Source organism: Microchirus variegatus, assembly GCF_963457635.1.
Source record: "Microchirus variegatus genome assembly, chromosome: 13".
In the NCBI taxonomy this organism is placed as follows: Eukaryota; Metazoa; Chordata; class Actinopteri; order Pleuronectiformes; family Soleidae; genus Microchirus; species Microchirus variegatus.
Window position 1 is genome coordinate 4,247,482 of NC_139814.1, and position 17,938 is coordinate 4,265,419.

Below are 17,938 nucleotides of genomic sequence, written 5' to 3' on the forward strand. Positions count from 1 at the left end.
ATTTTAACATACATCGAAACAGAATATACCAATATTAAAAAGATTTCTAACACATGAAAAGACAAGATTTTATCCTCAGTATACACCTATTAAATAACTTTTAACTATAAAAATCAACATCAAAGGAGAAAAAAAAAGCAAAAAAAAAACAATCACATAGAAAACAAACACTTAAACACAGGTCATAGACAAAGTTCAGGTCCATGTGGTGCCTGAATTTTTCAAATGCTAACTCCAAAAGTGTTCTTTTCTTGAAAGTCAAATCTCAACGTTACCTCATCTTCTTTTCAAATCAACACAGTTGTCACATGGGTTACGATCGGTCAGCGCCCCCTAGCGTCAGTCCTTAACGCACTGGGTACCCCTTCAACGTCAATTTTCAACCCTTGGAGTAGTCACATTGACTTCTATAGAACTCTCATAACGTCTGCATATGACGCCACGAGACCGAGTCGGCCAGACCGCAGTCCGTTGCTTGCTGGTGAATACGGGGCGATCGATTGATTAATTGATTGATTGATTGGTTACAATAAATTATATGATTTGAGCATTGTCTTAGGCCATACAAAATTAGGCAACATTACAGCAAATAATAGGCTCATATGCTTTTTGTTTATCTGTCTGTGAGGTCTGTAATCGCGAAAAAAACAAATTTTAGCCCACTTTTGTGGAGATTTGCAGTCACAGCAGGGGTTCACAAGCATTTCTAATCACAACACGAACTATAGTATTTTTAAAGAATGACGCAAAAGTAAAGATCCTTATTTTTATCGGGAAACGCATCCTTTTTTTTCTAAATCAGAAGTGTGACGTCATTGTATGTAATTGTATCAGACCTGGCAACCCTGATCCAGTGTCCCATTGCTGTTCCCTCCCTTGGTAAGTACACCGATGCGATGAATTAATTAGACAGGTGACATATAGATATAAAATCCTTAAATGTACGCCTTAAAAACGTGTCAGGTCAAGAAAAGTTGTTGTTAGCATCTTTAGGAGAGCAGGGTACTAATTTCGTGTGTGTCTGTGAATTATTTAAGACATTTAAGTATAACTTGCTGCACCAAATGCACGTAGGTTAGCTAACACTTGATGCTGTAAGCGAGTAGTTAGCACGTGACACTTTTTCCGTGCTCAATTCAACTTTACGTTATGTAGGTAGGCCTACCACTTAATTTGAAGGGCTGTATAAGACTGACATGAAACTGTCATAACCATTTGTGCACTGGCTTACTGGGTCAAAGTTTTGATTGATTGATTGATTTTATTTGGCCATTATTGATATAGTATGAAACAAGCACTCTGTGTCATAGATCAAATTACAAAATAATAAGGGATGACACAATAAAGCCAATAAGCTCATTTCCATTGTGGTCTCTAGCACAATGGAATCATCCTGGACACAGTCATAGTAAAATACTAAGTCAGTATCATACAATGTAAATATAGTATAATATAGGCTATACACAATTGGTATATTTATATCGATTTGTATGACTATGTTGACACGTGTTTGTGTTCAATTTTAACTTAGCCTCAGTGTTCTTTATGTTTTGTGATTTTCTGTAAGAAATAAATTCTAAACTGTTACTGAATGTGTGTCAGTTGTATGTTGACACACAAGCAAATTACATTACAGATATTACATTTTATTTTATACATACCAAGATAGAATTTCTTCACTGAATTTTGAGTAGAAACTGTTTATTTTTTTAATTAGACCATATCAGGAAGAATTCATCTCTAACCTGTATGCAGAATGACAGACATGAGTTTTGGCTCCACATGATCACAGCTGATGGAGGCTACAGAGCTTCATTCTGATATACTATCTGAATGTGATGTTGCAAACAGATCTACTGTGCAATAGTTGACACTTTATATGATGATGCTCACTGTAGTTTATTCACTGCATAGATACCTGTCTATATCTATAGATGTCTTTTTTCTGTCCAGCTCTCAGGATAGCCACATTTCTGTTTGAGAAAATGAGATTCACCAAACCTATAGATCAAGAGGTGTTCACGGGGCGACACCTGCTGGTCGTTTGTCATAATTACACAGCTACACATGAGAATGCATTCTCATGTGTAGCTGTGTAATTATGAAAAAAATATATTATATATAATCAAACTCTGTTGCATTACTTTTTAACCACACAGCAGATGACAGATGATTTCAAAATCAATCAACCATTTAGTATTAATGACCACACATCCAGCCCTGCGATGTTCTGGTGAACTGTCCAGGGTGTACCCCGCCTATCGCCTTATGTTAGCTGAGATAGGCACAGCACCCCCCACGACCCTCTGCAGGGTCTCTGCAGGTTTCAACAAGTCAAATTTAAGACTTTTTAAGACTTTTTTAAGACCATAATGAATACAATTTAGGAGCCATTTCAACTCCGTACTGGCAAAAAAGTACAAAAGACATGAAAGAAAATTGGAACCACAAATTGTTGAACTTGCAATTCGGCTTAGCTTGCCTCGTGGTACTCAATAAATTGTCACCGGGCAGCACAGGTGGCCTACTTTAGTTCCGTGTTGTAGTTCTGTTATCGCATCCTCAAAAATAGTATAATATAATTTGTTTTATAGGCTTCAACCCATATCATCTTTCTTGAAAAGCCATCTATGTATCTGTATATGATAGTAATTCCAAATGGTTTAAGCTTATCGTAGCCATCAATGGGCCCTACGTAGTTTGGACCACAGCTGTGGTAAACACGCCGTCGTAGTCTGTTTCTTGATCTCAGATCAACACCTTCACCATCCAATAGTCGCAGCAATATTCGCACGGTCTCTCTGTCAGTCACAATTCCATAACCAACACTTTTGGTGCATCCATCGGTGCCCATGACACTGACCAGACGTTTGCAACTGCTGTTTCATTAAAGCTGCCACATCAGCCATGTTGGTTTTATTCTTCCTTCGCCATAACTTCTTGCTTAAAAAACTCTCCAGAGTACGTTTGCTTAATATAACTCCATGCGAAACAGCAAGCAAATCAAGTATTTCATTTGTCATAAAGCCACGTTTGAAGTAATCCTCTATGTACTCCATTTCTGCATCTGACTCAAAGCGATTTTGACTGGTGTTTACTATCGAAGATTGTCTCATAATTTTGACTTTTTATCTCATAATTTTGACTTTTTAGCTCATAATTATGACTTTAAATCTCATAATTACGACTTTTTATCTCATAATTTCGACTTTTTATCTTATTATTTCGACTTTCTATATCGTTATTATGACTTTTTATCTCATTATTATGACTTTTTATCTCATAATTTTGACTTTCTATCTCATTATTATGACTTTTTATCTCATTATTATGACTTTTTATCTCATAATTTCGACTTTTTATCTCATAATTATGACTTTCTATCTCATAATTTTGACTTGGTATCTGGCTAGTATTTTTCCTCCAAGTGGTGGAAATGGGATTCCATAGTGTTGTCACATGAAACGATATAATAAAAAATTTATAAAATGTGAGGGATGTACTCACTTTTCTGATATACTATATATATACATCCATATATATATACATACATATTTATTTACTTTCTGTCGGATTCACTGACCTTGTATAATGTGGCTGTATGAATGTTTATAAGGAATAAAACTCACCCTGACTTGAATCAGTACACTCAGATTACGGCCTTATTTGGTCTGGTATGAACAGCTTCTGGTGGCCAATGTCAGCAAACAGTAACTAATTTAATGTATAATCAGCAAGTAGAACAACCGTAGAATCCACATACTATTTCAAGTCACTAAACCTAAGACTGTAATAAGCCTGTTTGTCCAAATGGGGGAGCACTAACCTTCCTCTCAGATGGGAATTTGATATGTGATGCTGCAGAAGTATTTTAACCACCAGTTGACTTGGTTTGAGTAGAAGTGCTGAGCTGATGAGTCACTTTCACTCTTCTTGACGGACTCCTGACAGCTGCAACCTCACGTCTGTGTGAGTGTTTTCAGCCAAGTTCTATTCATAGCACACATGCACCCACCACCACCACCACCCCATGTAAACATTCTGAACACTCACATAAAACATGGAAAAACAATTCTGTCCAAAGCATAAAGTTCATGGATCTAAAGTCAGAATTCTACTTTTCACACTCTTAAGCAAACCTTGATCTCACAACCCTCCGCGCTGCAACACTAACCTATTCACAGGCAAGAAGAGACTCCTCCAGGTTTCAGATTCTCCTGGTCAGAAGTTCATGGTTTGTTTTGTCATCTTGGATTAAGTGTCTCCTTGCTCCTCCCCTTCTATCTCAGCTGTAGCTCATGCAAGACTCACACTGGGGATTTTTTTTTTTTTTTTTTACTTTATTTTTCAATCAACATTACAGAAACAAAGCACAAATACAGGGGGGGAAACACTACTATCTTGCATAAAGGTGCCACTTTGTCCATCTTGCAGTGTATGAATCTGTCTTAGTTCGTAGGCTATAGGTCATTTGTTCCATTGATCGTATTTCTTCCACAATGTCCAGCCAATGGCTCAGTCCAGGTGGCTCAGTTTTCAGCCAACTTCTTGTAATGGCTTTTTAGCCGCAAGGGATAGGATCTTGAACAGGTAAACATCTTTTTAACTATTACCACACTGGGGATTTTGAGTGTTTTTGAGATCACTTGCAAAATTTTAAAGATGCACAAATAAGCAGATTATGCTTTTGATTCTATTTTTGAATTTGGATTTTAATATTTTCCAGTATTTGGAAATGTAAGACCTATAATATAATTAAGGGTATATATCAAGACAATACCAGTTGCAGAGAGACAGGTGCACACTTCCACTCCTGCTTCACCTTAAGCTTTAGTTGGAAACCTACTGTTGTCATGGATCGTCTCCTCATCCGTCTGCTGATCATTTTCCTCTACAGAGGCAGGACACACACTTGCACAACCAATTTACCATCACAACAGTAATCTACCAAGGTGCAAACCTGGCTTTTAAAGGAAATGAAAGATGGCACTTACTGGGACGGTTGTGATGTCGCTGTGCCAGATGGTACCTGGCCTTTGCTGTTGAGAAGGATTTCAATGTTTCAAAGTCCATCAATTTGTCAACAATCTGTATTTTGTTCATTGCACTTGCCCAAAATACACCCATTACGATAACAATTTTGAGTTTGTTATGTGCAACTTTTTCTCACAAACATTGTTTATTTGCCCGAAAATCACCTTTTTTTTACTAACCTACAGGATTCTTTAAAACTTTGTCTAGCAACAGAATCTCCTGACAAAGACTGCTTTTGGGAATGTACATATTGAAATAGGACCTATGTGTTACTTGTCATCCCCACTAGGAATAAAAACTATGTCAACACAAGATCATTTTTATTGTCCCAGTGTACAAGGCCTCCTGATTATCAAACTTCCCTTGATATACAGTAAGTGTACAGGACATTTTGAGTATCTTGTATGTATCAAACTTAGCACTACTGCCCTGTTCACCTCTTACAAGCTACAAGAAGTTACAAGCTGCACAGTCTGTGTCAGGGAAAGATGATCATATCCATGGCCTGGCATGACTCGCATACTTTCCATCGTGTTAGGGTTTGCCCTCCCCATTTTAGAGTTGTTGCTGCGAGCGTGAGGTTAGACAGCAGCAGCAGTGGAGTGGAGATGACTCTAAAGTAGCAACATCTGACAGCTAATTTTTAAGCAGTAATTGTGCCTGGATTGACACATTAATACAGTTAAATATGTCTGACAAACAGAGCAGCCAAGCATCCCAGAGGAAAACAAACACCAGCAGGAACATCAAGAAGCTACGCACAATTACCATGGTGTGCAGCCTGACAAGCAGCTGGCAGCAGTGGGTTTCAGACAATCAGCAAAAGCAGGCCAATGAGCCTAGTGGTTGGGCTCCAGTCTCACTGGGAGGACCAACAGAGGAACTCGAAAAGACATGGGTCACCAAGAAACCTCCTCCCACTCAAGTTCAACCAAAAGCAGTGGCTCAAACTAATGTGGCTGCTTCTGGAGAAACCGACAAGACATCAGCTCATCACAAGAAGATCGAGGAGGCTGTGACCTCCACTGAGCCACCAGTTGCTTCTCTTATCAAAACAAAACAAGTGGTGAAAACGGTGACAAGTGGAGTTAAGGAGAAAGGAATGGGTGTCGGACTGCTGACCGAGAAGATCAAGAGAGACACTCTGCCATCAAGTGAGGAGATCGATAGGCAGCTGACTAAGAAGTGTTCACCCACACGCCGCAGAAAGTGCTCCAACGTGGTGTCATCGCTAACCAAAAGCTGGAAACAAGTGGAGACTGAGCAGATGCTCGGAAAAGAGGGCATTTGGCCAGGAAAGTCACTCACCGGTGGTTTGGATAAAGAGGACAGTGGACATCCTGACACAGAGAAGGACAGAGGACACACAGTGAACACTGAAACACACAATGACAACATTTTAAAAGAAACAGGGCAAAAAGACAGTGAAGGAGATGCTGAGTCAGCCGTGAGGATTAAACGACTTCCAGTCCCAACGTGAGTATGCGTGTGCATGGAAAAAGTACTAAAATATTGTACTCAAGTAAAAGTACCAATACTTTGATGAAATATTACTCAAGTAGAAGTAAAAGTAGTCATATGAAAATGTACTCAAGTAGAAGTAAAAAGTAGTTCATTTGAAATACTTGAAGTACTTTAAGTAAAAGTTACTTAGTTACTTTGCGTGGGGTGTGAGGGTAGTAGAAATATGACAAGGGGTCAGAAATCCCAAACTATTTTGGAGCTCACGCGCCCGGCACGACACAGGATATTACATCACTTTTATCACTCACTCACTCTATGTAGGTCTTCATTGTGCTGAATTTTTATTTTTACTCAGTAACGGATTGGATTTATAAAGTAACTACGTACAATACTTGAGTCAATACGTACTCAAGTATAATACAACATCCTGATTTTAAATTGTACTTAAAGAATACAAAATACACAAAAATAGTATTCAATACAGTAACTTGAGTAAATGTATTTCGATACATTGTAAATGAATAAATGAATGAATGCTTTATTTAGAACATGTGAACATACAATACACTTAAAAAAAAAGAAAACACACTCCAAATGGGTGTGATGTACAGAGGTGAAACTACTTGCTTGAAACTGTACAATAACTATTTAGAGGTTAATGTTAATGTTACAGGGATCACACAGTGGAGTAAGATTGAAGAAGTTTATTTGTCCCACATGTGGAAATTTGTTTTCACAGATTGCACAATGAAGGACATACATCACAAACAGACAATGCTTTACACAACAACATCCACAGCATCAGTGACAACATACAGTACATGACGACACAGTGAAACAGCAGACAGACAGATCAGTGTTGGACAGACAGATCAGCGGGGCCTGCTGTTCAGGGCTGCTATAGCTGCAGGGATCAGGCTTTTTCCCAGACGAGCCCACCTGAATTTGAGGGTTCTGTATCTTCGTCCTGAGGGTAGTGGGGTGATGTATTGGTGCAGTGGGTGAGTGGTGTCTTGAACTATGGAGTTTTCTAGGCGGTTGATGGATTTTTCATTCAGTTCTGTGAGGTTGGGTGTGGGGAGACCAATGATTTTAGCAGCTGTGTTTGTGATGCGTGTGAGTTTGGCCCGATTTGTGACAGAAAGCATGGTGAAGAAACATGTGGAACAGTACAGAAGGATGGGTTGAATAATGCTTTGATAGAGTAACAACAGGAGGTGAGGTGCAACGTATAGTCCTTTGAGTTTGCGGATGGCTGACAGTCTTTGTTGGCTTCTTTTTTGGATGTCCGTAGTGTGCTGATCAAAGTTGAGTTTGTTGTCCAGAGTTATTCCCAAGTATTTGAAAGTGTCCACTGTCTCGACTGTTTGGGTGTTTATGGTGGTGGGGTGCTGGGGTGAGGGGGAGCTGAACAGTAATTCCTTTGTTTTATTGACATTGGTTAATCCTAACCATAGCACTGTGCACATTGGGTTTTTCTCCGATTTCCTCCCACAGTCCAAAAACATGCAGAGGTCAATTGGACACTCGAAACTATCCATAAGTGTGAATGATGAATGTGAATGGTTGTTTGTATTGGCCTGTCCACAGTGTACCCTGCCTTTTCCTCTCTTTGCTCACATTACCTGCACAACAAATACAGAAATGTTCAACTTTTCATGCAGAGGCACTAATGCCGTCCAGTCAAAATAAGTTATTCAAATATACTGACAGGTTCTAGTGAATTAAATCATGTTTTGAGTTGAGCTCAAATACGACAGGGCCTAAACGGAGTTCTAAGGTTGTTTTACTGGTTCCAAACAAGTTGCACCCAACAGTGATGGACACAGCAGACATCACATCACTTTAACAATGGTAGCAACACACATTTACAAGTCAGTCGGCTGAAACCATGTGTGCCATTATCCAAATGAAAATGCATTAACAGAAAGGCTTTTTCATTTTCAAAATGGAGCTGCATTTTGTGACCCATAAATAAAATTAATAATCAATATTTCAAAATGAATTTTTATTTTCAACTTCAGGACTGCTCATTCTGTGACTTAATTAAAATGATAATGAAAATGACATTTAAGATTTCATTTTCAAAACGTCCTCTAGCAAAAAGGTAACAACATCCAATTTGAAATGTCAAATTTGAAAATTAAAATGTAGAAATTTGAAAAAAAATTTCATAATAATGTAGTCTATTTATTGTAGCAGATGGAGTGACCAATGTTAAGATAGCAAAAACTTGCAAAAAGCAATGTGCTGTTATACGGCATGTTCAAAATTTTATAAATATTTGTCAGATAAGTCCAAAAAATATTATAGCTCATTACAGCGTTAAATTAAACATCACCAAAGGGAAGCATGGGTTGAAAAGCACAGTAGACTACCTTTCCTTACCATCAATGCGCATATCCTACCTTCAAAATTCACATTTACAATTCATATTGTGTTGTGTTGCATCAACAATACCTGTAACAAAAATGTATAAAAGCCCTGCAGACTGCAGTATAAAGTGTCATGGCATGATAAATTCTCGGCACATCTATAAGTTGTCGCCAAGCTCCACACTGAAAATCTAAATGGCATTTAAGAGTCCTTATATTATATAATATATTATACAACCATACACTCAAAAAAACTCGGGGGAAGGTAAACAGAGTTGCTGTTCTTAGAATCCAGATCATTCTGCTCTTAAAACTACATGGAAAACTTCCTCTTTGGCATTTCCATGTTATCTTTGTGGTTAGGATGGACATGATTGGAGTGAGCGTATTTGAGGGACAGCTCAGTTTGAACAGTTTGGAGATGAAGAAAGAGAGGCAACGCTGGGATGGATTGGTCACATGCACGACGGATATGATATTGCACAACGGATGTCTAAGATACATCTGCCGGGCAGGAGGAAAAGATGTAGACCACAGAGAAGGTTCACAAATGTTGTGAAGGAGGACATGTTGGTATAACAGAAGAGGGCACAAGGGAGATGCTAAGATGGAGGCAGATAATCAGCTGTGGTGACCTCTAAAGGGTGAAGCCAAAATAAGATCTTTGTGGTTTGTACAGTTAAATGTACCTGAATGAATCCTCATGATCTCATCATAAGACCTTTAGATCTTTTCCCCTCATACATCACTCAGACATTCATCTGATAGGCCATATGTTATTATTATATATTACAACTGTACATGTAGATTGTCATGCTTCATACTTCATACAAACTGGCAATGAGTACATCGTAGACTTGATTTTGTTTGTAACATCTCTTCCAGTTACAAAAAAGAAGCTGAGGACGCCAACAAGATCAATGCTCTTGCCAAGAAATACAGTCCGGTGGGAAACCTTAAGAGCCGGTGGCAGAACTGGGCCTCAGAGCACACGGTTAACCAGAGATTAAACCCCTTCAGTGAAAACTTTGACTATGACTATTCAATGTCTCTTCGCCTTCAAAGGGGCCAGGAGGGCTATGGACGCCCCAAGGAGGGTACCAAAACAGCAGAGAGAGCCAAGCGTGCCGAGAAACACATCCACCGTGAGATAGCAGACATGTGCTACGTGATCAGGACTATGGCTGATGCGGACCCAGATGGAAAGACCCGCATCACATTCGGAGAGCTGTTTGAGAGATATGTGAGGATCTCTGACAAGGTGGTTGGGATTCTGATGAGAGCCAGGAAACATGGGAAGGTGGCGTTTGAAGGGGAGATGCTGTGGCAAGGGCAGGATGATGGCGTGATTATTACTCTGCTGGGGTGATATCAACACTCGGATCAAAGTTGCACTGGAAATCGTCTCACTGCTAATTTGTATCGTTTTTCATTATCACACAGGGCTGAGAGGAGGATTTAAAATACAATTTGGCCTTGGGTATATTCAGTGTACACATGCAGAACAATGTCACAGGGATACAGACATGACAAAGCCTGGTGGATGAGGCCATGTTATGACAAAAAAAAAATGATGTTATTTTTATAGAAGACTGCAGTGTGAGTTATAGTTACGCATATGAAGTTTGAATTCTCAAGGTACATATCTGGTTTCCATTCAGTATCTTTTGCATTTTGGCTTGGTTTAATAGATAGTCAAGTCTGTTATACACAAAGTACCAGCAGCTTTGCAGTATGCCATGGTACATTAATTCAAGCATGGACTGGGTTTCATTACCTGAATTCCTGCGGATCAGCATTCTTTACAATGTACCAAGCACAATGTAGGGGAGCAGAGCAGACCACTAAACTGTCTCCTGGTCTGTTAGACTCAGACTGTTATAATTAATGTAAAGAATGACAATGACTTTCTTTCACTGTCAACCTTGGATTTTAGAATAATTGATTAGAGTTATAGAAACCCTTAACAACATTGCTCTTGTTGGGGGTTAATGTCAATTAGTGATCCAGTTTCAACACAACAGAGTGTCCAGACCTACACCAAGGCCTTTAATACTTTTTAACCTTTTTTATATTTTGATCCACTGGATCCAGGGTTTCTAGATAGAAAAGTAGAACCATTCCTGCTCACAGGTGTCACCATCTTATTGAGCATGACGCATGACTGAATTCATCCTAATCGGTTAAGATTGTAAGGGAAAAACATTATTTGGTCTTCTCTAAAGTTATCAGCTCCCATTCCTAAGCACAAGCCTAAACAATTGAGGACGTTGCGTGCCACAACTATCTATCTAATCTCAGCAGCCTTGGTGCACTGGCTCCAGTCTGTTGTCTACAGAATTCATCTCTTCATGTTTTCGCTGAGCCTGACCGGACTGGGGCAGATGACTGACGCTATTGCGCAGTCCTCCCCAAGGGCAGCTCCATGAAGCACCTTTAAGTATCCTAACTCTGGGACTCACAGGCAGACTGACAGAGGATGCCCAACTGTTAACTCATCTCTGACTCCAGAATACTCCATCTTCGGTCGACTCAGTAATAATCAAATCTCCGCAACAAAAATGTCACTGCTATATACACGTGAACTTGTTATTTTGAGGCATCCATAATATGGATTTGAACCAAATTTAATTTCGTCTGATTGTAAAGATATGTTTTGTGTCCACTATAGAGATGGGGATTCCATGACATTTTGAAAAAAATTAATTGTGATGTCATCGGTGGGGATAGAGTTTACTAAAATTAAATAAACTAAGACAAAGCTGAACTACAGAACCATAGGGGGACAAGTAAAAGGGTATCATATTGGGGTAAAGTAATGAAACTGTAGATACCAAGGGAAAGTATTTGACACACTAGTGAAAGTACTTTGTCTTGCATCAGACTCAGATACACTTAAGTTTCTGCTGGAATTTCTGAGAGACGACTAATCAGTCGACTGCATAGCTGTTACATTTTGGTACGAAGATTACCATTCTCATAGTTAGCTGGAAAAAAGTTTTGCGTTTCATTAACACCCATAGTTTTATGAGGAGATAAAACTGTTGATGCTCCACCGTAAGTTTATTCTGTCAGATTTCAGTATTTAGAGATAAAGCATGTTAATAGTGAATTATTTTTCAGAAGGACAGAGCCAGGCTATAAGTCCCACTATTTTCAGGTTATATGATAATGAGCATATCGCTACAGAAATTCAAACTGTTCCTTTAACATATACTTCAATGTTGAGCTTTTGTTTTTGTGTAAAAGTCAATAGGATTCTACTGCAAATAAAAACAATTTAAAAAAGAAAGAAAATTCGGTCTTTATTCTGATTAACAAAGGTGACAGTATCATCTTCTGAACTGAGATTGAGAGACAGAGTTGCTTGTCTGAGATTGCTATTTATTTATTTATTTATTTATTTATTTATTTATTTCAAACTTGTCTAAAGTTTTACTTGAGTTTTCATTTATTATACTCCTGTCATTCTCATAGGGTTCCACATTGTTGTGCTAGCTGTATAAACAGCCACATTATATCATTGCTTGCAGATATGTGGGTGTGTTCTGCTGCCTTCCTCAACTTTAAATTGCACACTAGGCTTCACAAACAGGGCTTTTTGATTCTATTCTTTGTTTTTAATTTACCACCACAAAGGTATTTTTTTTGCACTGAAACTCATGATTTATGCTGTTATTTTTAGTATTACACACAAGAACACGTATGCTTGTGTATATTGTTGCTCTAAAACCTCTCAGGCAGGCTTAACTGTTCTTAAGAAGAAAAAATCAGGAAGGAAACTGACAACCACACCTGTTTGACCTGACATGTGTTACCACACAAGAATGTACTGTAAAACTGTACTGACTTCCTCATACTTTCATAAACAGTCATGTCTTCATCTAAGATATCAACAATGACACTCAAACACTGTGGCACACTCTGTAATAGAAGGGCATAGATAGTATATGTAGGGACCTGAGGTCCATTTCACAAAGCAGGTTCAACAAACTCTCAGTCTAACCCTGAACTCTGAGTTGATCGACTCTGAGACAGGAAACTCTGTTTCAGAACAGCTGAGCTGAGTTAGTTTGTTTAACTCAGAGTAATTTCACCTGGAGTTAAGCGTGAATAAAAAGACAGCATCAATGGAGCCCCGTTTCAACGAGTCACCATGACAACGGGGAAGTGGAGGGCGACGTTATTCACCCAGTGGAGTTGGAAAATATTAATGCGCTCATACGGTGAGCGCAAACAGGTTCAAACAGGTAAGACCTCGGTATAATCTCATGGGATCAACCTCATTTTGTTCATGTTTTACATAAAGTAAATATGAAGTGGCTGTTTGACTGTACAGTTGTTTTATCACCGACATAATGTATGTATGTAAACGATGGACTGTGACGTTTTGATTATGTTTTTATTTTTCTGAAAAATGCTTGGTTTTCACAGAACCTGTAGTCATATCGTATCGATATCGAGATATCTGGCATAAATATCGAGATATGAAATTGTGTCCATATCGTTCAGCCCTAGATCAGATCACAACTTGGTGCTTCTCACCCCCTGCTATGTGCCTCTAGTGAAGAGGCTGCCTGTGATCACAAAGACATAGAGAACATGGTCAGAGGATGAGGCCCTGCAGGGCTGTTTGGAGGTGACTGACTGGAATGTACTCTGTGAGCCACATGGAGAGGACATAGATGGGCTTACTGAGTGCATCACAGACTACATCAATTTCTGTGTGGACAACATTGTCCCAGCAATGTGTTACCCAAACAACAAGCCCTGGGTAACAAAAGACATCAAAGCCATATTCGATGAGAAGAAGAGGACTTTCAAAGATGGGAACAGGGAGGAGCTGAGAGACATTCAGAGGGAACCAAATGATAAGATCAGGCTGGATAAGGACAGTTACAGAAGGAAGTTGGAGAGGAAACTCCAACTGAACAACACGAGGGAGGTCTGGAGTGGTATGAGGACCATCACTGGTTTGAGACCCACTGGCAGTGGAGCTGATGGCAGCTTGGCTATGGCCAATGAGTTAAATCTATTCTTCAACAGGTTTGACACTGCTGCCCCAGCCCCTGCTGCTTCTCCTGTTGACTGTCTGCAGCCACCACCACTTGTGACCTCCCCTCCTCCTGCTGATAGCACCTCATCCAACTTTTTGAGCCCCTCACACCCACCCCCCCACTTCTCACACCTCTTCTGGCTGCCATGCTACCTGCCTTCTCACTATGGACTCCAACTCTCCCCCCTCAATCTGCACTGTTTACACCGCTTAATGTAAGGAGACAGCTGAGCAAACTCCCTGCTGGTAAGGCTGCAGGCCCTGACGGTGTCAGTCCACGTGTTCTAAAAGCCTGCGCTGAACAGCTCTGTGAAGTGCTTCACCATGTCTTCAACATGAGCCTGAGTCTCCATAAGGTCCCTGTGATATGGAAGACGTCCTGCCTCGTTCCTGTGCCAAAGACGCAGCAGCCCACTGCTTTCTCGGACTACCGACTGGTGGCACTGACGTCACATATCATGAAGACCCTGGAGAGACTCGTCCTGCAGCAGCTCAGGCCTATGGTCAGGTCGCATCTGGATCCCCTCCAGTTCGCCTACCAGCCCTGGATTGGAGTTGAGGGCTATTGAACTAAAATTTCCCGAGGGCCAGCTTTTCGGAAGGCTGTCCAGCCTGTGGGTCGGTCAACCCCTGTACTACTATTTTGTGTTGCATGTACAGTAAACAGATACAAATAGATACAAAATGTTTTCAATTATTTAGCACTTATTTATTGAAATAGCTGCGTTTTGTGCTAAAAAGGTAAGTAACAAAACCACCAACATTCAGGTACAATACAATTTGCATATAGTGCAAAAAGGTTTTTACAGTACCACCAACATTTGGACAAGGCTCTTACAAAATTAGTGGTAACAATATAAACAACATTAAGGTGCAATGGCCACAAAAGGCTATTTTTGCAGAAATATAAGTAACAGTACCAATAATATTCAGGTACAACCGCTACAGTTGGCTCATAGTGCAAGATATTCTGGTACATACATAGGCCGCCTACAATTACAGCTGTACTAGTATTTGCCAAAAAGGGACGCAAGTGTCACGAAGTGTCGCAAAGTGCCAGAAATAGGCGAAGCTATGGTTTTATTGGCTTTTTAATAATACATTCATTATTTATGTAACTGTAAACTGTAAACTCACTGCTTATAATCCGACTGGTTCTCCTGGAATCACATGACAACTGTAACATTTATGACAGACATACTTGTAGATTGTTTTGACAAACCAGTTGCATATTTTCATAAAATATGTATAGGCTCTGTGACATTTTGGGGAAGAAACACATTGAATATGTATAACCCATTAGATAAAATGATCACTCTAATAACCTGACTGTCTGTACATTATTATAAAGCTGGAGCCAGGAGTTATTTAACTTAACCTAACTAGTTATCCACCGATCTATCAGTATCACTAAAGGTTATGACTGACTATTTCCATAGGTTTCACATTGGTTTAGCTTGTCAAAAATGAGGCATGCAGTCCAATTTGAAAAACTTTAGTTTTGTTTGTAAAATATAGATACTGTAGATATATCAATAAAATAATAAATTATGTAAAACTTGTGTGTAACGTGATAACATGAATTTAATTTGTTGGGTGGTGTGATACAAATTGGACATGAACACTTATTTTATACAGTGGTGACCACAAAGTGAGTGTTATCCATGGTAAAGATGTCCAGGTTGTAGAATCATACAAATACCTTGACTGAAAATTAAAATTAGATATTAATACTGAATCGGAGGTAAAAAAAAAAATAAAATAAAAATAAAACAGCAGAAAGTGATAATTGGAGTCAGGCAAAAAGATTTCATGTCTCTCTGCGAGAGGCAGGCAAGAAACACCTACACCTCTATTGTCAGCTGTCAAAATAATCCAGTGATAATTTAGTAATGGAGGACGGAAGTTGGAGCCAGTTCAGAGAGGAGCATTCACAGAGCAACATGCAGGTCCTGTTACAAGTGAAGACCTAAAGATCTAGAAGAAAAGCATTGCATGTATCTGTCTTTCTGGGTGTGTTTCTGAATTTTTGACTGAAAAAAACATAAATAAACTGAGTAAAAAAAGATATGCATTACACTGTAAATAATCCTCTTCATTTTCCAACTTGCAGAACGATAACTTCACAGAGGTTAACGTGGGGTGGGGGGGGGGCCCTTTAGGGAGGTTTCTTACTGAGATGTCATTGCAAATCGCCCATTGTTTTTTAAGGGGGACTGGGATGTGGCTGCTCACTGCACATTTCAGTAAAACCAGCCCTCCGGCTCCAAGTGTCAGGGGCCCCCTATCAGCTTGGGGCCCCCTATCAGCTCGGATCCCCAAGCAGTTGCCTGCCTTGCCTGTTCACAAGCTGCGCCCTTGCCCTTACCTTCCAGAAAAACATGTCTTGCCATCTCCTAATATAATCAATGATGCACATGTGTTTCGTCAATCACGTTACCAACACCAAATTGTTTTAATAATTAATTAATAAGTGACACTTCAGAATAAATCTGGTATATTATGAAAGATATATCATCCCTGTTTACATTCAGAGTGTTTAGAAATGAAAATAACAAGTAATACATGTGATTTATATGAATGGATATGTGCAAATGCATATCAGCCAAGCCACTGTATGCTAACAAAAACTATTATACAGAGACTAGACAATGCAGGAGCACATAATATGTATAAAAAAGTGGATTTTTAAACCCATAAATACTACACAGTGTCCCTTTAACATTAAAATAGGTTATTTACATTTTCCTTTTTTTCTGTTTATTATTATATATTATGTATAGAGAGGGTATTCTAAAAGTAACGCAATTGACAATTGACAATAGAATACCTGTTCAAGAGACATGTTTGTTTGTAGACTGTAAGTGGATTTGGTATAGAATATTATGGAAATTAATACTCACACTTAATACATGTAAAACTGTTATTTTATTAACATTAGTGAATTTTCAAAGCAATTACAACGACAAATGATAGACCCAAACATGGATTTTATGAATGGGAAATGTTGATTTTGACAACTGAAAACATTACACATTGTACCTTGAAAACCCTCCATGCTTTTCTGCTGCACACAGAGACATACTAACAAAAGCATATGGAATACAAATTCATATTAAATCACTTTTCTTGTTCACAATAGGTTATTTCACATTTTAACATATTTTAATGATTTAATGAAGACTGTACTATATCAGGTCAATACACAACAGTATTAATTTGCAACATATTATAATACAATTACAAACTTATTTAGGGACAAAACATGCTATTCTTTATATAAATAAGATGAATAATTATGTATTGTATGAATAATTCTAAACAAAGGAACATGGCAGGAAATGGGTTAATTGATTTTTATCTTTTTTTTTTTTTTTTAAATAGATTTATTTTCGACCTGTTTATTTGTGTTTATTTTATGTTTTCTATAGTCTTTTTATTGTCTTATTGTTTGTTCTTAGGTCTATCAGGTCACACGTTTGTATGTTTTATTTATTTATCTCTGATGTACAGCACTTTATTTCAGATGTTGTTTTTAAAGTGCTTTATCAATAAAGTTGGATTGGATTGGATAAACAGTGGGGGAAATCGGGGATGTGAATCGATATGTTTAATAAAATGGAAATTTACTTTTAATATCGTAACTCTGCAACTCGAGCCATGACGACTTATGATCCATTGAGCTGTCACTCCAAAACTCAGCTTCCTAAGACCCGCCCGCAAAAAAAAAAACACGGCAAAGACCAAATTAGGGAGTGCAAAAAACAAGAACAAATGTATTTTCAAACAATAAAATAATATATTTTTGAATGATTAAATCATTTTTTTTTTTGCTTCAGAAAAAGTGTTGCTTGTTTCACGAATAGTGTTGTTTGAATTGTGAAAAGTGTTGTTTGAAAATATTGACACAAATCTAATTCCATATCTCTGAGCTCAGGGAGTTCTGAGCCTACATTTCCCAGAATCCACTGCGGCGCAACAGCAGCAGCTGTGATCTCCGGCTTGCCCG

The 17,938-nt window shown here is 38.6% G+C and overlaps 1 protein-coding gene across 1 annotated transcript; it reads left to right on the plus strand.

Moving 5' to 3' along the window:
• Positions 1-5,617: 5,617 nt before the first annotated feature.
• Positions 5,618-12,106, plus strand: abrab (actin binding Rho activating protein b). Its single transcript, XM_083899939.1, has 2 exons — positions 5,618-6,510; positions 9,759-12,106. The coding sequence occupies exons 1-2, from the start codon at positions 5,723-5,725 to the stop codon at positions 10,240-10,242; spliced, it is 1,272 nt and encodes a 423-aa protein (XP_083756065.1). The 5' UTR covers positions 5,618-5,722; the 3' UTR covers positions 10,243-12,106.
• The last annotated feature ends 5,832 nt before the right edge of the window (positions 12,107-17,938 follow it).

Excerpts from the sequence above, each read along its gene's own strand:
- abrab (XM_083899939.1), top strand. The coding sequence starts at position 5,723 with ATGTCTGACAAACAGAGCAGCCAAGCATCCCAGAGGAAAACAAACACC. Across the intron at positions 6,511-9,758 it reads AAACGACTTCCAGTCCCAAC|TTACAAAAAAGAAGCTGAGG; the intron begins GTGAGTATGCGT and ends CATCTCTTCCAG.